General features: G+C 43.8%; 8 protein-coding genes across 8 annotated transcripts; 3 read left to right on the forward strand and 5 right to left on the reverse strand.

Moving 5' to 3' along the window:
• Positions 1–108: 108 nt before the first annotated feature.
• On the forward strand, positions 109–1,711 carry LOC117576246 (uncharacterized). The gene is made up of 2 exons (XM_034260867.2): positions 109–856; positions 917–1,711. The coding sequence occupies exons 1-2, from the start codon at positions 611–613 to the stop codon at positions 1,568–1,570; spliced, it is 900 nt and encodes a 299-aa protein (XP_034116758.1). The 5' UTR covers positions 109–610; the 3' UTR covers positions 1,571–1,711.
• Positions 1,712–2,040: 329 nt separating this feature from the next.
• LOC117575892 (glutathione S-transferase 1-1-like) lies at positions 2,041–2,817 on the reverse strand. The gene has a single exon (XM_034260333.2). It carries the CDS (start codon positions 2,772–2,774, stop codon positions 2,130–2,132), a length of 645 nt encoding a protein of 214 aa, XP_034116224.1. The 5' UTR covers positions 2,775–2,817; the 3' UTR covers positions 2,041–2,129.
• An 825-nt stretch (positions 2,818–3,642) lies between these two features.
• LOC117574252 (glutathione S-transferase 1-1-like) lies at positions 3,643–4,428 on the reverse strand. Its single transcript, XM_034257981.2, has one exon. The coding sequence runs from the start codon at positions 4,368–4,370 to the stop codon at positions 3,741–3,743; it is 630 nt and encodes a 209-aa protein (XP_034113872.1). The 5' UTR covers positions 4,371–4,428; the 3' UTR covers positions 3,643–3,740.
• Positions 4,429–5,184: 756 nt separating this feature from the next.
• Positions 5,185–5,977, reverse strand: LOC117575999 (glutathione S-transferase 1-1-like). Its single transcript, XM_034260502.2, has one exon. The coding sequence runs from the start codon at positions 5,917–5,919 to the stop codon at positions 5,284–5,286; it is 636 nt and encodes a 211-aa protein (XP_034116393.1). The 5' UTR covers positions 5,920–5,977; the 3' UTR covers positions 5,185–5,283.
• Positions 5,978–6,977: 1,000 nt separating this feature from the next.
• On the reverse strand, positions 6,978–7,747 carry LOC117575800 (glutathione S-transferase D5-like). Its single transcript, XM_034260178.2, has one exon. It carries the CDS (start codon positions 7,703–7,705, stop codon positions 7,064–7,066), a length of 642 nt encoding a protein of 213 aa, XP_034116069.1. The 5' UTR covers positions 7,706–7,747; the 3' UTR covers positions 6,978–7,063.
• A 3,090-nt stretch (positions 7,748–10,837) lies between these two features.
• LOC117574198 (glutathione S-transferase 1-1) lies at positions 10,838–11,962 on the forward strand. Its single transcript, XM_034257901.2, has 2 exons — positions 10,838–10,982; positions 11,190–11,962. The coding sequence occupies exon 2, from the start codon at positions 11,195–11,197 to the stop codon at positions 11,822–11,824; it is 630 nt and encodes a 209-aa protein (XP_034113792.1). The 5' UTR covers positions 10,838–10,982; positions 11,190–11,194; the 3' UTR covers positions 11,825–11,962.
• A 442-nt stretch (positions 11,963–12,404) lies between these two features.
• Positions 12,405–15,574, forward strand: LOC117574485 (uncharacterized). Its single transcript, XM_052006928.1, has 3 exons — positions 12,405–12,561; positions 12,620–13,272; positions 14,890–15,574. The coding sequence occupies exons 2-3, from the start codon at positions 12,621–12,623 to the stop codon at positions 15,540–15,542; spliced, it is 1,305 nt and encodes a 434-aa protein (XP_051862888.1). The 5' UTR covers positions 12,405–12,561; position 12,620; the 3' UTR covers positions 15,543–15,574.
• Positions 15,575–15,654: 80 nt separating this feature from the next.
• LOC117574486 (cadherin-89D) lies at positions 15,655–26,140 on the reverse strand. The gene is made up of 12 exons (XM_052006546.1): positions 25,849–26,140; positions 23,403–23,722; positions 22,584–23,293; positions 21,564–22,524; positions 21,340–21,509; positions 18,115–21,270; positions 17,936–18,004; positions 17,621–17,866; positions 16,796–17,107; positions 16,584–16,721; positions 16,115–16,324; positions 15,655–16,052 (listed from the first exon to the last, which is right to left on the reverse strand). The coding sequence occupies exons 1-12, from the start codon at positions 25,934–25,936 to the stop codon at positions 15,734–15,736; spliced, it is 6,699 nt and encodes a 2,232-aa protein (XP_051862506.1). The 5' UTR covers positions 25,937–26,140; the 3' UTR covers positions 15,655–15,733.
• Between the last annotated feature and the right edge of the window lie 837 nt (positions 26,141–26,977).

Raw genomic sequence — 26,977 nt, forward strand, 5'->3', positions numbered from 1 at the left:
CTGATGTGTGTTCACCTGTGTTGTGTTCTGTTGTGTGGGAGTTGTGGGCGCTGGAGGGGCGCAGGTGTTGCGGGGGTGCCTTTGAAACTCGGTCAGGAATTCACGTTCGTGTTTTTTGTGTCTAAAGTTAAGCCACTACATAATTTGTTGTAGCTACGTGTTTTATTTGTTATTGATTGCCCGAAAACCCCTTCCACTCGAGTGCCCACTTTACAATCGGGTGGGGAATAGGAGTCTAGGAGGAGACACGCTATTCCAGAGGCAGACTCTACTGTCGACCAAGCACTCTTTTTCGGACGGCAGTGTTGTAAACAATTACCATGGTCACTTGCCTAGTTCTAGGTACCTGTGTGGCAATTGCTTGAGCAGGTAAACAGGCTGCGACAATGACAAAATTATGGGAAATGCAAAGACATTAAGAAGGGAATTCCAGGAAAATTTCACACTAATTGCAAAAGGGACAGGCGAGTCTGCAAGGACATCGGCAAACTGCAAAATGGGCGCAGACGACGCCGTTGCATGCTGAGCCTATAAAGCAGGACTGCGTCACTTTCTCTCGACTCAGTCTTCAGTTTGCGCGTGAAGTGAATCAACCAAGTTAATCCACAAGATGAACTATAGAAATCTGTGCAACGTGTTCCTGTTGCTCGTGTTGTGCTACAAGGGAAATGCGTTGCCTGCAGTGGAAACGGCAATTGTGCCAAGTGGAGTGAATACTATTGAGGAGTCGGACAAGTTGCCCGACTCCAACTCGGAGCAAATCAACGCAGCTGCTTCACAGGAGGCGGGCTTGGTTGGAGGCAATGCTACTAACCCATCAACGACTGCTGAATCAGAGGCTGTAGATCCGACACTGGTAAGTTGCAGCCAAGTGAGTCAAAAATAGATCTTTAAACAATTACTCTTTCATCTCTAGACAGGTGACAATGAAGCCAGCGCTAGTAACAACGAACCCGTGTCCATCTACGCTGGTGGACTCATCACTCCCGAGGCCTTTCAGCAGTACCTTAATCAGTACGGCGGTGCGGCTGGTCTAGCTCCTCTGGGAACCGCTTATCCCGCTCCTATAACTGGTCCACCTGGTCTCTATCCTTTTCCCGGTCCCATTGTGGTGCAGACTGGCTACGAGGGCTTCTTGGTGCCGGCTTCTCCTGCTGGCAGCTCCAACTCCGAAAGTGCTGCTGATGCGACCACAACTGTGGCCTTGACTCCCGTTGCTGCACCATCCGCCTCGCCCACCTTGAACCCGCTGATGGCCTTCGCATCCAGGCTATTGCCCACCATCTTGATGTCCACACTCTTCCGTATTGCCGCCGTTGTGCTTTCCGCCGTGGGCGTTATCCTCTTTGGAGGCGCCATCACAAACGCTCTCTGCCGCCTCACGCCCATCTGCGATATTTCCGGCAAGGCTGTCACCTATTTTCGCACTGGCGGAGCACAGAATGTGGGTCGCATGCTAGCCGAAGAAATCACCCCGGAACGTGTCCGTAGAACTGCCGAATTTGTTCGCGGAGCCATCGAAAAGTATCGTCAGCTGCAGAAGCTCGTCGATCCTGATTCTTCTACCTAAAACCTTGCAAATGGTCGCCAAACCTCTGCCTCCAAAAGTATTAAATTCTTTCGACTCAATCCTCCTTCCTACTTCCAATCTGCTGAACAACGTGATTACTTTTGTATGTTAGTTGTAATTATAATAATTGCCTGTAACGAAATACAAATATACTTTTAATTGTACTCGCTGTGTTTTGACTCATAGATGGCGCTACAATCGTGCCAAAACAAGCAATCAGCATGACGAGGCATTTTACCCATTAGGAGAACCGCCCATGAGTCAATGCTGCCCCAAGCAGAGTTCTGTTTGTTATAATTATCAGCTTCAAGTGGCCGAAATACTTGAAGCATATAAAATCGACCGAGTACATCGAACAAACCAAGCACCCGAAAAGCTGATGCAATATAATAAAACTTGAAGCAAATAAAATCGACGGAGTACAACGAACAAACTTAATGCTGATGAGCTAGATAAATGTCATATGTAGTAATTATAATGGTTGGGTTTTTAAATTACATAACATTTATTTACTTTTAACAAACACAATGAGAATTCTGAAACTTTGGTAATTACAAATTTACTTAGAGGGAAACTTAGCTTCAAACCATTTCTTGGTTTCCAACACACCCTCCCAGTTCTCGTCCCAGCCGGGAGTCACAGTCTGGGCATTCTCGTACCACTTCTCGACATTGGGATAGTCACTGAGCTGGAAGCCTGTGACTGTAAAGGTCGACACTGTGGCCAAGAGTGAAATGTCTGCGATGGTCAGCTGACTGCCAGCCATGTAGTCCTGACCCTCCAAGAAAGTGTTGAGGAAGCCAAAGGCGTCCTGAATCTTCTTGTATGCCTCCGGATCAGCGGGCTTGTTGTACATTAACTGGGGATAGTAATAGTCGGCAAACGACTTGTACAGCGTGCCCATGTCGAAGTACAGACGCTGATTGATCACAGCCTGCTGCTCGGGGTCCTTGGGATACAGCGAATCATCCTTGCCGTACTTCTCAACCAGATATACAAGAATAGCACGCGATTCCCACAAGACGAAGCCATCATCCACGATGGTGGGAATAGTATGTTGGGGATTGATCTTCACAAACTCGGGTTTCAGGTGCTCACCCTCCATTAGATTGAGCACTTTCTTGTTGAGCTCCACGCCCAAGGCCTTGGCAGTCATAATAACTGCGCGACAAGGCGCCGAACCAGCCAAATAATAAAAATCCATGTCTGATAAGTTAGTTGCTTACTTTGTTGTTTACCACAAGAACTCTGAGAGCAAACTGAATGTTGAGCGAGCGGAACGTGCTCTTTATATACGCGAAAGCTCTTTGAATATTCTGACTCACATGTTTGACAATTACCTATGATTATATACATACGTGTATTCGTATGATATTTTATTCAGTTAATTCCGTTTGTCATTGTTAGTCTTAGTTTCTCTAGTACTTATGTTGCAAACATCACTGCGAAGAGCTGTGAGATACCCTAACATTTATTCTGATTTATTTAAAAACATAAAGTATGCCCAAGAATGCAAATATATGTACATTTGTTAGATGGCTCAATTGTGCCGTTCTGAAATTATTAGAATAAATAACCAACTTAATTGGCGGTGACTGGAATCGGGGATCTAAACATGAAAAATTACTTTATTTGTGGGCGTACTCAGATATCAACATTCCTAATTAAAAGTATCTTGTCGATGCAAATACTGAAAGCAATATCTCATTCTGAAATCTATACGTTACCCAGAGTAACTATAAACCTTTAATCGCTACTCATAATTAAGGAGCATACTCTTAGATTATAATATGAATCAACATAGTTATCTGTGTTTAACGCACGACTACGGTACTATCTTGAATTTATAATCAGGTTTATATATAGAAGTTCGACACGCGAGCCTATGCCTGCTGTTCCCACAGGTTCCCGCCATTCTTCACCACTTCAGATTTAGTGCCCCAGTACTATCAATAAATCGATAATTCAACGAGGGAGTCATTGACTTATCATTTGAGCTTCGAAGTACATCGAATAGATTTAATGATAAATCAAGCTAAGAGATTGCATACTCGAAGATAATTTGAAGAAAAGAGATGTATTTATTTTATTGACAGGGGTTTAACATTTAAGAGAAGTTTAAATAAATAGGCTGAATATAAACATTTAGATTCTAGGTAATACTAATTTGTTACAATTTTAAATTGGCCAATGCCTCCTGCATGCTTTCCCAGGTCTCGGCAAATCCAGGAATAACCTTCTTTGCATTTGCGTACCACTTGTCCACATTAGGATATTCGCTGATCTTGAATCCCAATGCCTCGAAGGTGGACACAGAGGCCAACAAGGATATATCAGCAACGGTTAGCTTATCACCTGCCGCATAAAGTTGACCCTCCAAGAAAGTATTGAAGAAGCTGAAGGCTTCCTCACATTTCTTGAATTTCTCAGGATCAGCGGGCTGCTTAAGTAGATATTGAACAACGTAATAGTCGGCGAATGCCTTCATCAGGACACCGCTGTCGAAGTACAGTCGCTGATTAACCACCGCCTGCTTCTGCAGATCCTTGGGGAAAAGAGAGTCGTCCTTGCCGAACTTCTGGGCCAGATAGACGAGGATAGCACGCGATTCCCACAAGGCGAAGCCATTGTCCACGATGGTGGGAATGGTGTGTTGGGGATTGATCTTCACGAACTCGGGTTTTAGGTGCTCACCCTCCGGAAGGCTTAAGAGCTTCTTGTTGAGTTCGATTCCCAGAGTCTTGGCTGCCATAAGGATAGCACGGCAGGGTGCTGAGGCAGGAGCGTAGTAAAAATCCATGTTTTTGATAGCTTGTTGTTTCACTTTTAAGTTAAGAGCGATGACTGAATTTGAAAGAGAAAGTTCCGCCTTTTTATAGCAGCCACTGCTGAATATTTATTGTTTGTCATTATTAGTTGCAAGTTCTCTTCGATGTTTTACGTACAGCTCAGAGCTTATAGCTTTATCTATTTGCGGTACCTTGGATACTCTTATTTATTTGTCACTATTTACTCAGTACTTTTTTTAGTTAGATAAGCAAATCGATATTGTGAATTAATTACTCTTTACAAGCATGATTACAAAGCTTTGCTGGAGTGATAAGAGCTTCACCTCTTGTCGTCAGCTTAATACAAACGAGTCGTGCCCCTCTCTTACTTAATGGACATACTCTTAGACAATAATATGAATCAACAAAGTTATCTATGCTTATCGCACAACCATGGTACTATCTTGAATAATCAGATTTTTATATAGGAGAAAGACACGCGACCGTATGCTGACTTTTCCACAGGTGCTCTTCTTTCTTGGCCACGTCAGCTTTATGGCCCGCAATAGTATCTATTAATTTATCATCCATAGTAAGGGCGTCTCCCATTTCAGTGCAATTTAGATGACAAGATTTATTAATATATTTAATCATAAGCCAAGCTAAGAGTTTGCACACTCTGTGATATTTTGATCAGTAGTAGAAAAAGTATTTATTTTGTTTACGCATTTTTTATTGTACAATACAACCTGAGAACTCTCTCTTATATACAAATTTAGATTATACTTGAAAGTTTATACTCTCAGTGCACAATCTGAGGCATTTTGTAGAATAATAAAATAAATATTCTTTTTGTTTACACATTTTTAATTGCAAAATAAAAACTGAGAACTCTCTTAAATAAATACAATACAAAATTTAGATTATACGTTAAAGTTTAAATTCTTATTTCAACTGTTTGAAAATCGCGATTGCCTGCTGCAAGGCTTCCCAATTCTCCGTCCATCCGGAAACAACCTTCTGGGCATTTGCGTACCATTTGGCCACGTTGGGATATTCGCTGATCTTGAACTCCACAGCCTCAAAAGTGGACACAGAAGCCAACAAGGATATATCAGCGATGGTCAGCTTATCACCAGTCACATAGAGCTGACCCTCCAAGAAAGTGTTGAGGAAGGCAAAGGCCTCCTCGACCTTCTTGTATTTCTCGGGATCAGCTGGCTGCTTCAGGCGAAGCTGAGGATAGTAATAGTCGGCGAAGCTCTTCATCAAGACACCGCTGTCGAAGTACAGGCGCTGATTGACCACAGCCTGCTTCTGCAGGTCCTTGGGGTACAGCGAATCGTCCTTGCCGTACTTCTGGGCCAGATAGACAAGAATAGCACGCGATTCCCACAGAGTGAAACCATTGTCTACAATGGTTGGCACCGTGTGCTGGGGATTGATCTTCACGAACTCTGGTTTCAGCTGTTCACCTTCCAGGAGATTCAACTGCTTCTTGTTGAGCTCGATCCCCAGAGTCTTGGCTGCCATAAGGACAGCTCGGCAGGGGCCTGAGGGTGGTGCGTAGTAGAAGTCCATGTTGGGATAACTTCTTGTTTCACTTTTAAGGTAAGAGCTGTGACTGTGTTTAAGAGAGTATGCCGCCCGCTTTTTATAGCCGCCGCTTGCGAGCATTTTTTGTTTGTCATTATTAGTTGCTAATTCTCTTCGCGTGATTGACGCACTGCTAAGAGCTTATTTGTTTGTTTGTCTATACGTGGAATCTTTGACACTGTTACTCTTACCGTCCCATTCATTCATTACTATTTACTATATCTGTGCTTTTCGTTAATAAGATAAGCAAATCAATATGGCATATAAACTACTCTTGAAATGCGCGTTAAGAGAGCTTTGCGGGGTGATAACAGCTGTTAACTTATCGTTAAAATTAAAAATCATAATGAGGTTCATAATCAATGTGCGAAAAGATTGTTTAAATGTCTTTAAATAGAACACCGAGGGTAGTTTGAACGATCTTATAATCGTACAATAATTAATAATAAAATAACATTACGATCATAACTCAAAATTCGAGTGTTGGACAAAAGATGCATTGGGTATTTCATTTTTAAAAATAATTTAGTGAAGTACGAAAATTAATATACGATTTTTTAAGCAAAAACTAGAAATCGACTATAGATACTTCTGGGGACTGAAGAAATATTTTAACTTTTCTGGTCGCTCTAAATTGTATCTTTTGTTTTTGAGTAATTAATGGCACGCCTTATGAATGTAATCACAAACTGTCCCAAAAATTTGAATATCTATCTGGTAATAAGGTTTTTGCTAAATCGCTATAAAGTAGATATATTCTTGATCAGCGTCAACAGCCGAGACGATCTAGCCATGTCCGTCTGTCCGTACGTCCGTATAAAACACTGGATCTCAGAGACTATAAGACATAGAGCTATAATTTTATAGCTATTATACCATTTGATATATTTTTAGTATTGTTGCAGTATATTCGGTATTTTTTGAGAAAAATACCGCAAAATTTATTTCTTTTATTAAATATGGGTCGCGGGTATCTCACAGTCGAGTACACTCGACCGTAGCTTTCTTACTTGTTTGATTTCCATATTATAAAACTGAACACATTTTTAGTATATAATACTATTTATTTCTTTATAACATATATCAAATATTAATTATAAATTATACATCTTAACGGTGTAGTTGGAGTTTACTTCTTTTGTGCTGCCTCCAAGCGCCTTGTGTATTCCTTGGCAGCCTCAACGTTCTCCTCCCAGCCAGGAGCCTCCTTCTGAACACTGTTGTACCACTTCAGAACGTTGGGATAGCTGTCGATCTTGAAGTTGACAGCCAAGTAGGTTGTCACAGTAACGAGGATGGCAATATCGGCAACTGTGAAGTGATCCCCAGCAACGTACTTTTCGCCTTCCAAGAAGGTGTTCAGGAAATCAAAGGCAGCCTCGACCTTCTTGAATTTCTCGGGATCGGCGGGAGCCTCATCACGGAAAATGGGGTAGTAATATTCCCCGAAAGCTTGAGTTAGAACACCCAAATCGAAGTGAAGACGCTGGTTGACCACAGCCTGCTTCTGAGGATCCTTGGGGAAGAGAGAATCATCCTTGCCGTACTTCTCAGCCAGATAGACCATGATAGCACGCGACTCCCATACCGAGAAGCCATTGTCCACGAGAGTGGGAACAGTATGCTGAGGATTAATCTTCAGATACTCTGGCTTCAGTTGCTCCTTCTCGTAGGTGTTCACTACGATTCTGTTGGGCGTGACGCCGACTGCGGCGGCGGTCATGACGACAGCGCGGCTGGGTGATGCGAAGGGCAAATAATACAGGTCCATGTCTTTTTCTCGCGAACAGTAAATGACTACTAAAATTGCCTTGACAATTGAAAAGCTTTTATAGATGTGGCTGCCGATCTGCGTTGCTCTTTCTTCACTCTCTTTTTAGTCGCCTGGGGGGCTCACGCATACACGTACACAAGCGTATCTATGTATGTGTGAGTGTGTTCTGGCAATCGAACGATTTATTACAGTACAACAAACACATCTCTATGCAAGCCAGCAATCAAGCCCACTTGAGTATACATATGCAGTCATAAACTCTCCACAATGTGTTTATTCAATTATAAATATGTGCAAGTATGTGTCAACATATGCACGTAATAAATAATAAATGCCGGTTGCCGGCACAAACTGTTCAAATTGTTTACTGAAATTCGGTCGTATATTCGAATAATAAACACGAGTGGTTATCTAGAATACTCACATACACATGCTGGAGAGCAAACAAATGTGTGTGCACATACAATATAAACTCTGCTGATATGATGCCAAAAAAATGTTTTGCAAAAACAAGCTCTTTTATCGCTATGTAAAACATACTACATACATATGTACATACATATATATACATACACAAGTACATAGATATAATGCTACGCTTGGAAACATGGTAAGTCAACGAAACTTGATTAACTTTTATAGCGGCTGTTAAAAATATCCACATACAAACGAAAATAATTAATTATTTCGTACAATTAGCTTTTTTCGCGTTAGAACAATAGAATATACAAATACGTACATACATACAAATGTGAACTGTGAAAAAATACACATACACACAAAAAATTGCACGCTCCAGCTGCCTCTCCATCAAAGCATCTTTGTGAGCACACGACAAACATACAAATATTTGCTTAAATATTCAAGTTTGTAGGTATGTACATACATATGCACAATATATACAAACAGCAATTTGCGAGTATGTTTCTGCGCTGTTCACACAAATAGACTGTCTAAATAATTTGCTCTCGCTCTCTTCGTTGTATCTCTTCGCTAAAGTCTCTTTGGAGATCAAAGCTCTTCTAATGTGACGTATACTCAGCTCTTCTAATGTGACGTATACGTAGGAAAAGTATACAAACTGCTAAACTGGTTTCGATGCAAGCTTAGCTTTTATTATTTGGTAAACGCCTTGACCTTTCTCTATACCATATGAATGCTCTTCGTCAGAGAATTGTGCGTAAAATCCCAAAGCGTTGAGACGCTGCGTGTCTTTTGTTTATGTTTTTCGTTTCGCTGAACTACAAGAAATAAAAACTATGTATGCTTTGATGAGTAATACTTTATAGTCGACACCGGCTTAAGCGGCTTGTGGTCTGTGGGAATCACAAACTTGAGCTTTGAATGTTCGAGAAGCATTTACTGCTAATTGCCGGCTAACCAAGTTGCATGTGTATGTGTGAAATGAACTTTAGTTAGACTCTCTTATGTTGACGCATAAAGTTTGTTATTTTCGTATTCATATTACGTTTGCGGCATTTCTGACGTGTACAAACAAAATGTATGAGTGTGCGTATGCTACACTTGTTTACTATTGGGCTTTTGTGCAATGTCATGCTGAGAATAAAGTTTGTCGTTGCGAAACTGATAAATCGGGCAGCCTATAGTGTTCACATGGAAATCCCGTAGAATGTTCTGGTGCTGTCTTGTGAAATTCTATGCTCCCAATGCTCACAATGACTTGCTTAAATTGTCTATTGATTGTTTATTACATTGGATCCGTAATCCATCTACCAAATAATCAACAATCCTGTCAATATTACCCTCTGACCACGATGTGTTAATGTATCCACAATGGTCATTAGGATAATGGCAGGATAATTTAACATACACACGCAACTAACATCCCAATTGTATTTAATCTGCGGACAACGCAGCTGAATTGGATTGTAAGTATTCTGTTCAACTTATCGCTTCGTTATTCCGAATTCAAATTAAGTGGCAATTGAGGAGTAATAGGATACACTATAATGTCCGCCAGGACAATTAATTGTCCTTCTCCTTGAAATTCAGTTGGATAAAGAAAGCATTTTTTGGCGTGACTATGTTTATTACTTTTTGGACGCACTGTCGATGAGTGTGCTTGCTAAGCTAAGCCAAGGTATGATTAATATAGCCTTCTTTGGCGGCATTCCATTGTGGTTCGATATAATGGGAATACTACTTATTTAGATGCCATCTGGATACACACTTTACATAGGCCAGTGCTATTAATTGTTCAGTCGAAGAGGGCGTAGTCAGGCTTTAGACTTACGAGACCCATTGTTGTATAGCTTTCAAGGTCACACTGTACTAATGCGACTTTCAAGGTACTTTTCCATCCCTCGCTCTTAATTACCTACTGAATGTTTGAATACATAGTATGTATGTGTATGTAAATAGTTTGTTCTGATTCACACACAACTGGTTTCGATTAATTCTAAAACCTAATCTGTGTTTGGAATGCTGCCGCAACGAAAGCTTTGGGCAGCTGCACGAGAATTAAAACAATTTGTACAATGGAAATAAACAAAATTGTTTATAATGTGTAGTTGTAATTACATGCCGATTCGTATGTGTAGAGAATGCATAACTATGTCTATATACAAGTGTGTATAAGGGAATTTAAAATAAAAATGCCCACAGGCAACACACAGAAATATTGTAGGCAAACAAAAATGTGAATAAATTAGCAAACAAAAAAGAGGAGACAAAAATCAACTGAGCGAAGAGAGCGGCAAAATAACTCTCCAAAATCGGGGCGATCAGCAATCCAGAGTAACTAGTTTATTAGAAAGTTGCCGGCTGTGAAAACTGATTTTTCATTTGGGGGCAGAAGTGAAGGGTATGCTGCAAGTTGCAATATAATTCATAATATTCGGCTATGCCACATCGACATCGGCCACTATTTACATATTATGTACATACGTAGATAGCTGTATAAAAGCCCAAGCCCACATACATACACACAAATACGTGCAAACGGAGCAAAAACAAGCGGACACAAAAACAACGCCAAACACGCGAAATCAACTCTCTCGCTCTCGCCTGTTCGTGATATCAACATGCTTACGCACACACATGCATGACTGACCCCCCTGCGAGCTGCCTTGTTTGTCGTACTTTTGGCACTAACATGGCGGTTGCTCACTCGCGAGTCGTGTCGCGCGATTTGAGAGCGAGCGAGTCAGCAACATCGCGACCGGCGTCTATAAAAGCCGAACCTCTCTCCAGAGACGGACAGTATTGCTTGATACTTGGTACAGTGCGCCGCGTCTTAACTACAATCCCAAATGTAAGTGTTTCATGTGTATCTATTGAATTTGTGTTGTTTTCTTTGTGTATGAAAAATAACTTGTTGAGCCAAAGACAAAAAAATAAGAGAGCAAATATGAACTCAAGTGTGCAATAAAAAGGGAAAAATCCCAAATGACATCATCATCATCATTTCCAAGTGCAAAGGATTTAATATTGAATTATTTTTGTGCTTGTATTATTATAGTAAATATGGTTGACTTCTACTATCTGCCCGGCTCCTCGCCCTGCCGCTCCGTCATCATGACAGCCAAGGCTGTTGGTGTTGAGCTCAACAAGAAGCTGCTCAACCTGCAGGCCGGCGAGCACCTGAAGCCCGAGTTCTTGAAGATCAACCCCCAGCACACCATTCCCACCTTGGTGGACAACGGTTTCGCCCTGTGGGAATCGCGCGCTATTCTCGTCTACCTGGTGGAGAAGTACGGCAAGACCGACTCCCTGTACCCCAAGTGCCCCAAGAAGCGCGCTCTGATCAACCAGCGCCTGTACTTCGACATGGGCACTCTGTACCAGAGCTTTGCCAACTACTACTATCCCCAGGTCTTCGCCAAGGCCCCTGCTGATCCAGAGGCCTTCAAGAAGATTGAGGCTGCCTTCGACTTCCTGAACACCTTCCTCGAGGGTCAGGAGTATGCTGCTGGTGACTCGCTTACCGTTGCCGATATTGCTCTGGTTGCCTCCGTTTCTACCTTTGAGGTGGCTGGCTTCGAGATCAGCAAGTACGCCAATGTGAACAAGTGGTACGAGAACGCCAAGAAGGTCACTCCCGGCTGGGATGAGAACTGGGCCGGTTGCCTGGAGTTCAAGAAATACTTCGAATAAGCGATATGATATTTATTTCCAATTTTTATACATTAATTTATTCTTTACCGTTGTGTGCTAATTTGCTAGATGCAAATCAAAATCCCCTAATATAAATAAAATGTATTCACTTTTATTGAATACAACTCAATATATGAATTTCTGTGTTAATTAAAATTCTAATTGGTGGGTGTGAGGAACCGGTTACCGGCAATATCTTGTTAATAAATTTTTCAGCTGCATCTAGAACTTCTCTTAGTGTAGACTTGTTTGTTTGCATCTCTGTGCGTCTCTCTCCCTCTCTGTGTGTGGCTATCTCTCTTTTTTGTTTGCCGAAAGAGTTGTTTTGACAACTTTTGCCGGCTGCTGTCGAAAGCTCTCGAAAAAGAAGGCGAAAAATGTGTGTAGACATACATAACATACATACTGAAGTAGAAATTTGTTTGCTTGTGTGTCAGTTTGTGTAGAGTCTGTGAAATTGTAGAATTTGTTTTGTCAATTTATCCACACAGCTGCAAAACACGTCATTCTATTTCTGCTGCAAATCAAAGAGTATTTATTTCTTTTGAGTGCAATTTTATGTGTAAGTATTGGTGTGGGTGTGTGAATAAATTGCGTCTCCTTGTGAAATTACACTAATTTGCCGGCATTTGTATTAGACTGCTCACAACATAAAGTCTACAGCAGCAGAAGCGTTCTCTCAGTCAGTTGCCATAAGCGAACGGTGTAAGACGGAAGCTCTTGAAAGCAAACGAAAAGTAAGTGGAAAATTTCAAAGCGCATAAAGGAAATTAATCGTTCTTATCATTTGTATAGCATGTTGGACTTTTACTATATGCTTTACTCGGCACCCTGTCGGTCCATTCTGATGACCGCCAAGGCTTTGGGGATTGAGCTGAATAAAAAGCAGGTGGATCTCGATGCTGGGGATTACTTGAAACCCGAGTTCGTCAAGATTAATCCACAGCACACGATTCCCACGCTGGTTGATGGAGAATTTGCGCTGTGGGAGTCGCGTGCCATCTTGTTGTATCTGGTCGAGAAGTTCGACAAGGATAACTTGTTGTATCCCAAGGATCTACAGCAGAGGGCGGTTGTCAATCATCGTCTGTTCTTCGACCTGGGCACTCTGTACCAGAGCTACGTCTACTATTACTATCCTCAGATGTTTGAGGATGTCAAGAAGCCAGCTGATCCAGAGAACTTGAAGCGTATTGATGCTGCATTCCGTTCATTCAACACCCTGTTGGAGGGTCACAAGTACGCGGCTGGTGACAAGTTGACTGTGGCCGACATTGCTTTGTTGGCTACCGTGTCGACCTTCGAGATCTCCGACTATGATTTCTCCGCCCACGCCAATGTGACCAGCTGGTATGAGAATGCCAAGAAGGAGATTCCCGGCTGGGAGGAGAACTGGGAGGGTTGTCTTTACTACAAGAAGTTGTATTTGTCTCAACTTGAAAAGAAATAATGATGGAAATATACAAGATGAAATTAAGATTTACTCGAACTCTAAAGATCTGTGTAAAATTTATCTAAGAAGGAATCAAAAACATATGAATACCTTTGAGCAAATATAATGTAATGTTAAGTAAATCTCAATGAAAGAAAAAAGATATGAGATACCACATAAATTACAAAAACTTCCCCTTACACTAAGAACTATTGTGTTGCCAAGTTAGATGTTTGTTTACCAAGTTATATGTTTGTTTGTCGAGTTATCTTATCAAAAGAATTATAAAGTCAAGGAACTTCGAGGCTGTAAGAAGTGGCAGGGATATCTTTAGAACAACAAGTTCTACTTGTCTCATCTTAAAAATAAGTTATTGAGAATTTATAGATAAAAAAATTTCCATGAAAGGAAAGCTACGAAATAACAGCGATAATAGAAAACTCGCCTCCTTACATTACCATGTATGGACATAATGAACTTTTGTGTTGCCAAGTTGGATGTTTGTTTGTCTAATTATCTTATCGAAAGAGTCAACGACATACGATGTCCAATCTTATCAGTTCAGTGCAATATGGGTCATTTCTATAGGTAGTGGGGGGTTGATAAGTCGCCGTGTATTTCCGAGCACGTACCGGATAACACTGATAATGATAGTGGAAACAAACACTTTTTGTTGTCGTTTTCGTTTTAAAAATAATGTTACCACGCACTTGAAGTACCTATTGACAGGTATTACTCGTGTTAATCTCAATCTACATTTAAAATTGAATTTTCTTCTAGCTTCTTCCACTTAAAGCCAATTTCCAATCCAACGAAAATCAATCTGAAAGCAGTTGTTGTGAAATAAAAGCAATCAGAAGATGTTGTCTATTGATAAAGCTAAAATCAATTAGACTTTAATCATTTCGATGATTTCCCAAGTATTGGTATATAAATATTTAAAAAATTATCAACAGCTCACTCAGTCAGCATTAAGAGACATTTATTTTGTATTGCGAAATGAAAGAGAATCAGCAAAGGTTGTTTTGATGAAGCGGAACTTTGAATTATTAAGTTAATTTTAATTTGTATTTGCGTTAGCTTATCAATCATTTTTTCTCTGTCGTGAAATGAAAAAGAAATGACCAGCACAATTTGTTTTGATAAAGCTGAATTTTCAAATATTAAGATAATCTCAAATTGCTTTTAACTTTCCAATCATAGTTAGATACCTTAAATTATTGATATATGAATTCTTCATCCGTTGCGAAATGAAAGAGAAACGACCAGAACATGTTGATTTCTTATCGCTAAATATAGAATGATTAAGTTGATCAATTATCACTTGAGCATTCCATCATTTTGGAGAGCTATAAACGTGTCTGTAACCCCAGAAACCTGTTCAGTTGCTCGCAGCGCTTTGTTAGAAAAAGTCTTCAGTGAAAAGCCTTAAACATAAAGAAACAAAGGTAGATAATAGCATTTTGTTTTCATTGGATTTATTGAATGTTATGTCATCGAATGAAAGTGACTATCTTGAAATGAATGTGTCGTTGTCTGAGTGTTTGACTGTCTGGTTGTTTGGTTGCCTTTGTATTCATTTAGACAGCTTTCGATGGCATTGAATTGATATATTATTTCAAATACGCCTTAGCTACATCTGCTGCCATGGACTTCTATTATCGACCCGGATCTTCGCCCTGCCGAGCGGTCATCATGACAGCCAAGGCGATTGGCGTTGAGTTTGATAAGTCAATTGTGATCAACACACGTGCTGGGGAACAGTTTAAGCCTGAGTACCTAAAGATTAATCCACAGCACACGATTCCCACTCTTGTGGACAATAAAGAGGGTCTTTCGCTATGGGAATCGCGTGCTATATTGGTCTATCTAGTGGAGAAGTACGCCAAGAATGATGCTCTATACCCGAAGGATGTCAACAAGCAGGCTTTGATTAACCAGCGACTCTACTTTGACATGGGCACGCTCTACAAGAGCTTTGCGGATTACTATTATCCACAGATCTTCCAAAAGCAGCCAGCCAACGAGGAGAACTTCAAGAAGATCGAAGCTGCCTTCGACTTGTTCAACACTTTCCTGCAGGATCAAAGCTTTGCTGCAGGCGAGAGTCTTAGTGTGGCAGATATCTCGCTCTTGGCCACCGTGTCCTCTTTCGACGTAGCCGGCTTTGATTTGAAGCGCTATTCCAATGTGTCCAAATGGTACGAACAGTGCAAGCTGATCACTCCTGGCTGGGATGTCAACTGGGCGGGGTGCTTGGAGTTCCGCAAATACTTTGATAACTAAGCAACAATCTTAGCCATAAGCAAATAATCAAAATTTGTGAAAAATAAAGATTATTTTAAAAGTTCTAAAATTAAATGTGTGTTATCTCTTAACGTTATAAAGAAAGCTTGATTTATTGCACTTGGTTTATGATTCTTAAGTAGTATAAAGAGGAGCTACGAACTAGAGATTGCACTTGGTTAACTTAAGCACTAAAACAAGGAGTTGGATTTGCTAAACTCGAGCGGACGTCGAAAGGATTGCTCGAGATTGTGAAGTCGCTGCTCCAAATCGTTCATCGAGTTGCGCAGAGCGTGACCTCGGGGTCGCAGCGAGATCTGCGGCGAGTGCTGCATGAGGTCGTCCTTCACCCCGGAGAAGGAGTGACGAACGCATGAGCGTTTCTCGAACTTGGTGTTCTGATAGTGAGGATGCTGCAACTGATGATGCTGTCGATGCTCGCAGTTACCACTGCGACAATTGTGGGCCACCAACGGCTCGTCCGTCTTGAGGGAATCCTCATAGGTATCACTTTGTGGAATTGTAGTTAACTTTAGTTATAATAGATGGGAGTAATGAAGGAATAGGTCTACCTGCTGTCTGTGTTGGGATGCTGACGCAGTTCCAGGTGCGCCTTGGCGTGACGGGGACAGAGCAGCTCCCCATTGTTGCCAGTCCGTTTCGTGTTTTGACTATGGAAGGAGTCGGGCGAGGTTTCATAGAGCTCGCGGCTGCTGAGGAACTCCACGCCTGAGTCCTGGCCCGTCGAGTGCAGCGAGAACAGGGAAGTTTCGTAGTTGTTGCTGAAATTGAAAATGTGTTAAAATTTCAATACAAATTGAGCTGTTAAAAACTGTGTCATAATTTTACAAAAGAAATAATTTCGTGTAGGAATCATATTCATAAGCACTTCGCTCTATTTAGAGCAGCTACAAACTGTTTAATTTGTAATTTGAGCGTTCAAAAATATGACTATGACATTGACCCACTTGTCGGTGAAGTAGGAATCATATAATCGCGGAAGCAGACTTACAATAGCGTCATTAAAAACATTGTACTCACAGATTGTTCACTGGCTGGCAGGAGTTGTACTTGAGCACAAATGGAGCATTGCCCTCGGCGGCAGCAGTGGCTGCAGCGGCGGCAGCTGCCTTGGCAATGGACTTCGGCAGGGGCACATCAATGTATTCTCGCTGCTGCCTGGGATTAGAATGGCAATAGTAATGGCAATGAGTTGACAAGGAACCTGTTTCTCTCTCCTTGGCTTTGCTTACTCGTTCAGGTACTGATGATGCTGCTGCTGCGTGACCATCGCCTGTTGTTGATGATGATGGTGCAACTGCTGTTCCAGTTTCTCGGTGGCAGTCGCTGTCGATTGGGTTTGTGCCGAGGAGCAAACCGACTCGGGCATAAAGGCCGATGTGGGTCTCTGGTTCTGGTTCATGTTGCTGCTTCCCTTGCTGCAGCGCTGCGTGTGTCGCTGCTGACGTTGACGTCGCTGTTGAGAGCGCGACTGATTGATCCCTGCTATGGTGTAAGTCAGACCGGCTTCCGAGGCGGCAAAGTCGCGTTGAGACCAAAGCTGGCTGCAAATAAACGAGCAGAAGAGACACATGAACAGTCACTCACATTGCAATCAAACTTGTCACTCGCATTCACATTCGCATTCGCATTCGTCTTCATCTTCGCATTCGCATTTGAGTTGTCGTTAGAACTGAGACGTCGCTTAATTGTCGGCTTATTTGGCTGCTGTTTTTTCATTGTTGTTGTTACTGATGCTTGCTGTTGTTGCTGTTGTTTTTGTAGCTGATGTTCTTGTTGGTATTTTTTACAGTTAGAAATTAATCCGACAGGTGGAAAGCAGCGGCAATGGCCAGAGCACGACAAGACCTCTCAAGAACTGTCCAGCAACCAACCAACAACAAGAGCAACAACAACAACAACTGGCTTTCAATCTTGTCTTAATGATTTATTACTTAGATGGCCTTAGAGACTAAATGTATCTTCGCTTAACACAAATGCATCCATTAGGGGACTCTCTAGTGAGCTCCTCGCAGTCTTTTGCATTCTTCCCCTCAATTTCTCCCTCTTTTCTTTACCGTTTTTGGCGCAGACAAAGGTAACAACAGGCAGCAATCGCAGCTCCCAGGCAGATCAATACCAGCAACACCAGAGTCACGTACTCCAAGCCGCCCATGAAGTGGGAGACTGAGGCGTGGGTGGGTCGCGGGGGTTCCCCAAACTCGGCCAGCTCAATAATGCGGGGCATCGTCTTCGATCCATCCAAATGTTGTAGCTGCTGCTGCTGCAACTGTAATGCATCCAGCTGCAGCCCAGCCAAGGATCTGCGAACAACAAGAAAAGAGAGACACATTCATCACTTGGATGACAGTTTGGTGTCGTCGAAAACTTACTCTTGCAGCTGCTCCATCTCCATGATGGCATTGGTATGTGGGTCAACCGCATAGATGTAGGCATTAGTGCTGTTGAGAAGGAAAGAAAAACATTTAAGTTGTTTAATAGTGGCTAGGAAGAACTAAAAAATGGACTACAATTTATTCAGCTCAACAAAAAGTGGTTGGGTTCAACTTACGCGGCTTCGAGTGCTCCTGAGTTGGGTTCCAGCAGTCGCACCCTCACATCCTTAGCAATCGCAGAGCTGAGAGCATCCATGAGACTGTCGATGCGTCGTTCGACATCCACTGGCTTGCCAGCGACCACGAGACGCACCTGCTTGGACTCATCGATGATGTAGACGAAGACATTCACGATTCCACTGCGTCCGTCATCAGCTCCCGAGCGATCTGTGGCCTTCACATCGAAGCCATAAATGCGCTCATCATGCGGTAGATCTCCAAGCAGTCGAATGTTACCCGTCAGATCGTCGATGCCAAACAGCTTCGTGGGCTCGTTTAGAAGGCGATAACGTATCTCCGCATTGAGACCTTCATCCGCATCCGAGGCAGTTACCCGGGTCACATGGTAGTCAAAGGTGGCGCTGCGGGGAAGCACTGCAACAATTGGCTGCCCATTGCCCTGAAACTTGGGAGCATTGTCGTTCTCGTCGGCAATGCGAACCAGAATGCGACATTCGCTGGGTGACAAACCCTCGACACGCTCATCAACCACGGGATAGGCGACCTTGGCATAGTTTCGGGCCTCGCGACTGAGGCGATCGGCACGAACCCTCAGCTGGTAGCGGGAAATATGTTCACGGTCAAAGGGCTTCAGGGCATAGAGCAGCATGTTCTTGGCATCGTACTCGAATGGAGGATGGGCATCGGACTCGTCAAGACCCTCCTCCAGCCACAAAGACCAGCGATAGTTTTCGGCATTTAAACCAGCTGTCAGATTTAAGCGCATCACCTCGATAGGCGCCTCGTTATTCTCGGTCAACTGGACATCGTAGTAAGGATGCTGGAACACCGTCACATTTATGGGAATCTCTGGTTTGGGAGGAGGAGTGGGTTCGGTGACTGCCTGGCCCTGCAGATTTATGAGCACCACGGCTGTGGCGGAGAGAGCTGGACTGCCCAGATCGGAGGCAATGACAGATACATTCAAGTGCTCGTAGTCATTGTAGCCTCTGATGTTGGACACCGTAGTGATGGTGCCATCTCGGGAGTCTATCTGGAAGACGGGCGCATGCAGTTCCTGATGCAGAATAGAGTACAAAACGAGGCCGTTGCCGTTGCCCACGTAATCCTTGTCGATGGCATTCACTTGTTTTACAAACATTCCAGGCAACGTGCTCCTGTCCAGATAAGCCTTATAGACAGGAACCATCATGGTGCGATCGGGCAGATCAGCGATGTACTTGGCCGCCTTAGTCATGTCGTCGTAGCCAATGAACTCGGGACGATTGTCGTTGATGTCCAGAACATTAACCTCCACATCAACGCTGCTCGATAGACGCTGCAGTGGCTCCGCATTGTCGCTGGCAATGATCTGAAAGTTGTACTTGGCCCTCAACTCGCGATCGAGTTGTCCGTTGATCTTGAGGACCCCTGAGGTAGGTTTTACGATGAAAGGTAATTCGGGATCGTTCAAGCTGTATGTGATATTGGCATTTTCACCATAGTCCATGTCAATGGCCAGCACTTGGCCAAGCACGCTGTCCTTGTAGTCGCCCTCGGCGGTGTCAAAGCTGTACCACGACTTCTTGAAGGCGGGCACGTGATTGTTCACATCGATGACTGTGAACCGCATGCAGGTGGTGTCCTTGAGGCCATCGATGTCTGTGACACTGAGATTCAACCAGATCTCGTTGTTGGCTGCCAGCGGATAGTTCACAGTTAGCTCTCCGCTCAGCTTGTCGATAGCAAAATGTCGTACGGACTGCAGCTTGATCATGGGCATGCCTGGAGTGCGTTCCACCTGCTCGCCGAGCACCTCGTAGTGCAGCTGGGCATTCTTGCCGAAGTCTTCGTCGCTGGCACTCAACTGCAGCAACTTGGTGCCCACTGGAGTGTCCTCGTAGACCGCAAACATCGGACATTTTACCGTTGTAGCCCTGGCAATGCGACGACGGGATTTGGCTCGACCCACAACACCAACTCCTGCGCCGACTCCAGGCGCAAGTCCTGTGCCAATGCCCTTGTCTCTGTCCGTGTGCAGACGCGGCGAGCCAGGGATGTGGTAAGGAGGCGGAGCCAACATCATGCTGGCAGCTGCAGCAGGAGGCAGAAACATGCCATTCGAACTCTCCACAAAGTAGATTTCCATATCGGTATTGTACTCGCGAATCTCCAGGCGAGAGTCCTTGAACACCGAGATACGTTCAAAGATGGGCCCATTGTCATTAACATCAGCCACAAGGATTGTGAGATGGGCATAGCCGGTGAGTCCGCCACTATCAACGGCGACGATCTTCATATTGTAGAGCTGCTGCTTCTCCCGATCTAAGCCTCTTTTCCCCACATAGCTGATGCGGAAGTAAGGCCCAGAGCTGAGCTTGAAATTGGTTTGCATAAAACTGGTGTGGAGTTCCTGGTACTTGAACTCATCATTCCATTGATCAGTTAGGTTAAAGATGTTAAAGGACCCGGTGTTAGAAATCAGCTTGTGCTGACTTCCATTACCCACAGAGGAGGCATTTATGTACTCGATGTTAAACTGGTCACTGTAGTCGCCCTGCAGCTGCACTCGGAACTCGGCATTAGCTCCTTCATCTGCATCGTTGATTTGGATAGCTTGATTCATGGACAACTCGGTACCTACGGCGCAGTTCTCGTTTATCAAGCCGACGTACGTGAGGGCATTGAACTTGGGTGCATTGTCGTTGACATCGTCCACTTTAATGTTGACCTGATAGATGCCAGCTCCACTCACCAGTCCCGTGCTGTACTCCACAATCACGGTCAGCTCGTAGCTTGCCTGCTGCTCTCGGTCGAGTCCAATGAGTGTTAAGAGGGTGCCGTCTTCTGTAATAGTTATCTTGTTGACCACTTCCTGCTGATTGGCTATGATGTAGCGCAGTTTCAGATTTGAATCGCCAGCCAAACGACGAGGAAGTCTTCGCTTCGATTTGGAGTTGCGACTTCTATTGCGACTGCGAAAGCGACTTCCTGAGGTGAGATTACTGCTTGAATTACTAGTAGTTGAGCTTCCCACACCTGTGGTGAGTTCACGGAATGTGCCCAACTCATTGTTGGCCACATTGAGAGCATTCTTGTAAAGCAGCTGTCCAATTATGCCGCCCACAAGATTCTCCTCTACATGGAAACTGATGACGTTCATGTTGATCTCCCTGCAAAGAGTATGAGTTAATTATATTTAAAGTTGCTTTTTTGTTGAAACTTTTTTTCTTGAAAATTACTCTATGACAGGACGGAGCGGAACTTTCTCTGGTTCTGGTTTGTTGACAATGTGTATAGTTAGATTCGTGATAAGAACTCCCTCATCACTAAGTTCCGATGAGGCGACAGTTGTGGGCAGCGGCGGAGAACTCCTGGATACGATCAACGGTTGCGAAGAGTTGGCAAATAACTGAAAAATGAGATAGATATTATGCTTAAATCAATAAAACTCCGTTCTACTCACATAATTGGCCACCGCTTCAAAATTGTAGATCTGTCGCTTGAACTCAGACAGTTCCCGGATGACAGTGATAATGCCGGAGCGCTCCTCTATGGCGAATGGCACACCCTCGGAGTATGTGTGTAGGAGATCGTACATGATTTCATCTTCGCCATCGTAGATCAAAGTGGTGCGCACTTGACCCACTGATGTGCCCAACGGAGTATTCGCTCCCACCCAAAATTCATAAGGAGCGCCCACAAAATCGATGGCTTGGTCATCGATGGTGGCATACACTTCGATGGTTATCACAGCCAATGAGAAGCGACGCTCCGAAGGATTCAATGGCTGATCACTGGCCTCCACGAAGACGGCAATGCGACCACGTCGAAGAGGTCCTGCCACATAGATGGTGCCATTTTTATTGTCCAGTCGAAAGGGAATGTAACCACTGCCTTTGGGTCTCTGCAGTTCATAGAGCAGTTGACCATTAGGACCTTCGTCAGGATCGTGGGCAGCCACTCGACCAATCTTGGTACCCACGGCTGCTGTGATGGGCACCTTGAACTCGTAGAGATTGCCATGATCGAACTTGGGATTGTTATCGTTGCTGTCGAGTAGCGTAATCTCCACTATGACCATGCTGGGACCAGGTTTCTTCAGGTGCTTGTCATCCAGGTAAGAGGGATTGCGTTCCAAAGCCTCCACTTTGAGTTGAATTGAACGACGCTGCTCACGATCGAGTAATCGATCATCGCGCACTGTGATCCAACCAGTTCTGGAATCGATGCGAAAAGCACCTGCTGCCGTTTTGTTCTCCACAAGATTGTAGAGGAACTCTGCATTCTCGCCTTGATCGCGATCGATGGCGTTCACCTGCAGGACACTGAATCCCGTGGGAAGATTCTCCACAATGGAAATGTTGTAAAAGTCTGCCTCGAACTCGGGCACATTGTCGTTAAGATCCAGCACCTCAACTTCGATGCTAAGAAACGAATTAATGATAATTTGCGAAAAGATTGATATTCTTCTTAGAGTACTTACCGCGCCAGCGCCTTCTTGAGCGGATTGTCCTTTTGCCTTGCTTCCAGTTGAACTACAAATGTATTACCAGGGAGACTTTCTTCCTCCAGATCAATCTCCTTCTGCAGATACATGACTCCATTGTGCCCATTCACTCGAAATAATTGGCGTTCGTTGCCCGAGATGATGTCGTAGATGAGGGTCGCATTCAGCGAATCCTGGTCAAATGCCATTATCGGAGGAGCAAAGTAAAGAGGAATCCGAATTGCCACGCCTGTCATGGGAAAGAACTCATTGATCCTTGTGCGGTATACGCCCTCGGTAAACTTGGGCGGCAGATCATCCACATCCCGCACATTGATAGTGATTGTGGTGTTGGCCTGATTAGCAGGCGTGCCTCGATCCCAGACAAAAATCGGCAACTTGAACTGTCTAATGCCGTTATCAAAGTCCAGTTCCCGCTTCAGTATAAGTAGCGGTCGATGGGGACTCTTTAAAGCAAAGTAGGGTCTGCCATCGGCAGAAAGTTGCTCCGGAACCGTGGACATGCTGAAATGCACCTCCGAATTTGGTGTGTTGGGCTTATCCCTGTCGAAGGCTTGAACTCCATCGAATATGATGCTTTCAACAGAAGTGTTTTCATCCACATCGATGACGTAGGGCACGTTAAGAAACTCGGGTGCATTGTCGTTAACATCCTCAATGTAGACTGTGATAGAGAGGTAGCTTCCCTATGATGGGTAAAACAAAATAAAATATGCAAGTAGAAGTAGAAGTAGAATAAGTAATGATTTCTTAATTGCATTTTTTATAAAATGATAAAAAATCTCTGAAACTTACCTCTTCTAGTTTCTCGTGTTTGCCTGCGCAGAGTATGCGAAACTTGAGCAGATTCCGAGGGACATCGCGGTCCACAAGGCGCTCCAGGGAGCGAGCCAGAGAAATCACCAAAGTGGTTGCATTGTGCTCGGTGAGATTGAAGTATTTGTGATCGCCGCTGGCATCGGCGCCTTTGAGGGCCACGCTGGAACGTGGATAGGCCTGCAGGCGTAGAATTTCCTTGCCCACTTGGGCATCTTCGCGGAGCCGAATGAAGCGCACACCTTCACTTTCGGAGGCAACGCCATCTAGCGAGTGGAAGGCGCAACTGCCAGAGGTGGCTAAAGTGGAGCAGTTGCAATTTTGAGATGCAAGATTTACAATTAGATAGAGCCGAAAAAAATAAAACGTTGACAAATTATTCAGTATGGGGAGAGAAGAGCTGAGAAGGAGGAGGAGGAGGGAAACGGGGTTGTGTTTTTCTCTCTCAATGGCTTGGCATGCTAATTGTGTCTGGGCTGAGAACCAAAAACGGAAACCGAAACGCGCCGCAACAATTGGATATCTCCATAAGGCGACGTGCGAAGCGAATAGCTCTGTTTGCAATTGTTTGAGGAACTTGCAGCAGCAACTAGCCAAAAACTTTCTACGTTTGTCGCGTGGCTGGGCTGCAGTTGCCGCCCAACTCGCTGCGTTTTTACACGAGCAGTTGAATGCAGTTGCAACACTTTTCCACATTCAGCTGTCGCCCATCATCCTCAGCAACCATCAAGCGCCTCCTCAACTGTCTCAAGTGGCGCCGCAATCAGCGAATTATTTCTGCGTTGCGGTTCCCACCCTCATGACATAATTAACCATTTTTTCAGTACTCGTATTCGTACCTGCAACCTGTGAGCGTTGCAACCAAATCTTGACTGACTAACTGACTGACTGACTGACTGACTGACTAACTGACTGACTTAGTGCCTCACTAGCGAACCGAGCTGACTTTCTGACATTTTTTCGGAACATCTAGTACACGACGAGAAACTATCATTTCAAGATTTGTCTTTTGTCATTGTTGTTGTCTTTGCTGTTTTGTTGTTGTTGTTGCTGCTGCTGCTGCTGCTGATGTCGTTGTTATTATTATTATTGTTGGGAGTGAAATCTTCACAGTCTTAGGCACCTTGTTTTTCTTGGGCTTTACGTGTTTATTGTTAGTCTTATTTCATTATTATTTCGCTGCCTTTGCTGTTGTTGTTGTCTTTTAGTTTAGTTTATTGCATTGCGAGTTGCAGTTTCTATTTACTTGCAGTTTCTAGCTCGCTGCGGTGTGAACTCGAAGACGAACACGACTTCATCTCTAACTTTGCTGGGCCGGAAATGCGGATTTGTGGATAAGCCAAGCAGAGGGAGAATCGCGATGTTGTGAAGCGAGAATAATTATGCATATGATGGCAGCTTGAGATAGATTTGTATCTTGTAGATACTGCTTCCACATGTGGATTCTGACAGAGTTGACTTTTTAACCTGTAACCGAAAATGCGCAGCAATTATCTCGACTTAACTTTCGCCCATGTCAACCTTGCCCCAGGCAAAGGTTTTCGAATATTTCTCAATCCATCATTTTGAATTAATTTTTCCCCCTATGGCTGTGAATTTGTCAATCAAGTTGAAGCGTTTAACTAAATTGTCTTTGATCCAATGATTTATAATTGAAAAGTGTTTCATATTTATGTCAAGCTCATTGCTCACACAGCTCATAATTGAAGTTGGAGTTGGAGTGCTACACTTGGCTTTGGGTTCAAGCGGTCAGCATAAAGTGTTTTTTATTCATTCCGAGTAAGACACAAAACATTCAAGAGAAATTATGTTTTAATTAGAACATTGCGGCACTCTTATGCGTTCAACGAGCTCGACGTAATTCCTGTTTCTTCATGTTTGGCGACTTCTTTTTTTATTTGTGAGACATTCCCAGCGTCGAGTGAAGGTGCGTGGAAGTGGGAAGGTGGGAAAGGTGAAGCTGGCCAGGAGTTGGGAGCTGGTTGCTGGTTGCTGGTTGCTGAAATGGGGCAACAAGTTTTGGCACTGCCGTAGAAGGAGCGAATGCATGCGAATGTGTGCCACAAGTTGCATCAACAGCAGCAAGTGGCAACTGACAACTAGCAACTGGGACACTGCACTTCCTCGAGCCGCGCTTATCGTTTATCGTCGGCTTGGCAGACATATGTAAATGCACGACGATTATATCCAAATTGGGGTTATTTAACGGTTCGGCACAACAGCAACGAGATAAACAAGAGTTGGTCAATGCAACAGCGACGACAACGACAAATCACAGACAAAACGCAAACAAACACATCACCATCACAATCACAAGCTGCATTGACAAATCGACTCAATTGGACAACTCTCTAATACAGAGCACAATACACACTTATGTATAACAAGGCCATAACGAGATTTGGCCAATCGCACAAAAACTTGCCTTGCACTGATCTCGTTTGAGCCCACACGGAAATCAAGAGGCAGACGCAGCAGGCATCAAGTATACGCAATGTTGCCACACTAAACATGGCAGAAATATCCTTTAGATTTAAATTTTGCGACGCGACAGTTTCAACTGATATTCAAAGCACACATCGCGACCGAGAAGCATACAAACGCAACAAAAATAAGCGACGATCAAGCGTCAACCAACAACCAACAACCGACAACGCAAACACCTCACGACCAACTGAATGATGTTGCTGCCGTGCTGCAAGCTCAGCGTGGCCAAGCATAGACCAGACCTAGGTGATGCGACTAGTTTTGCAGGCAACAACCACTGAACTGGCAGCGACAAGTGCAACAAGTGGCAGGAAAGTGCAACAATTGTTTGTTGGGAGAACAACTTGAGACTTTGAAGTGACAGTGGGAGTGGGAGTGAGAGAGGAGCTGATGAAGTCTGGGTCAGCAAAGTCGCGGTCAGACTTCGAATTTTGGGATGCGGTTTTAGTCGTGATCAGCTGATGAATCGCTTGGCCATGAAGCTGTGTCGCCAACAACCGTTGAAGCATTGTTTGAATTTGAAATTCAAAGTTTGAACAGCAATCGAAATGCGTTTTGAATGAAAAGAAAAGAAACGGAATACGAGGAAAGAAAAGAAATGGAAGAAAAGCAAAGTAAAGCGAAGAAATGAAGGAAGACGCGCAGCCCAGCAACAATAACATTAGACTTGGCTGCTTTGTAATAATAAAAACAATAAACAGCCAAACTTATTACCATAAGCATAAACACGCAGACAAACTGAAGGCTGAAGGTAAGAGCGGGGAGCAGCGCAAGGTGCGCTTGATGAGTTGAGTTGAGTTGAGTTGTGTTTAGTTTAGTGCGGAGCAGTGAAAAGTCAGTCGACAGCAGCGGAGTTGGCCATTAACACGCCCCATTCCCAGTAGCAGTAGTAAGCGAGGCAGGCGGCCAGTTGGTTAGCAGTTGGGGAAGAGCGGGAAGAAGACGCAACAAAACAAATTGCAGAGAGTGGAAAATCGTAATGCGATAAGCTGGCTTCGACATCGACATGGACTTGGCACCCCTGCGGCCAGAATGCATAAACTTGGCCAACACAAAGCCAAGTCGAA

Source organism: Drosophila albomicans, chromosome 2R (assembly GCF_009650485.2).
Source record: "Drosophila albomicans strain 15112-1751.03 chromosome 2R, ASM965048v2, whole genome shotgun sequence".
NCBI lineage: Eukaryota > Metazoa > Arthropoda > Insecta > Diptera > Drosophilidae > Drosophila > Drosophila albomicans.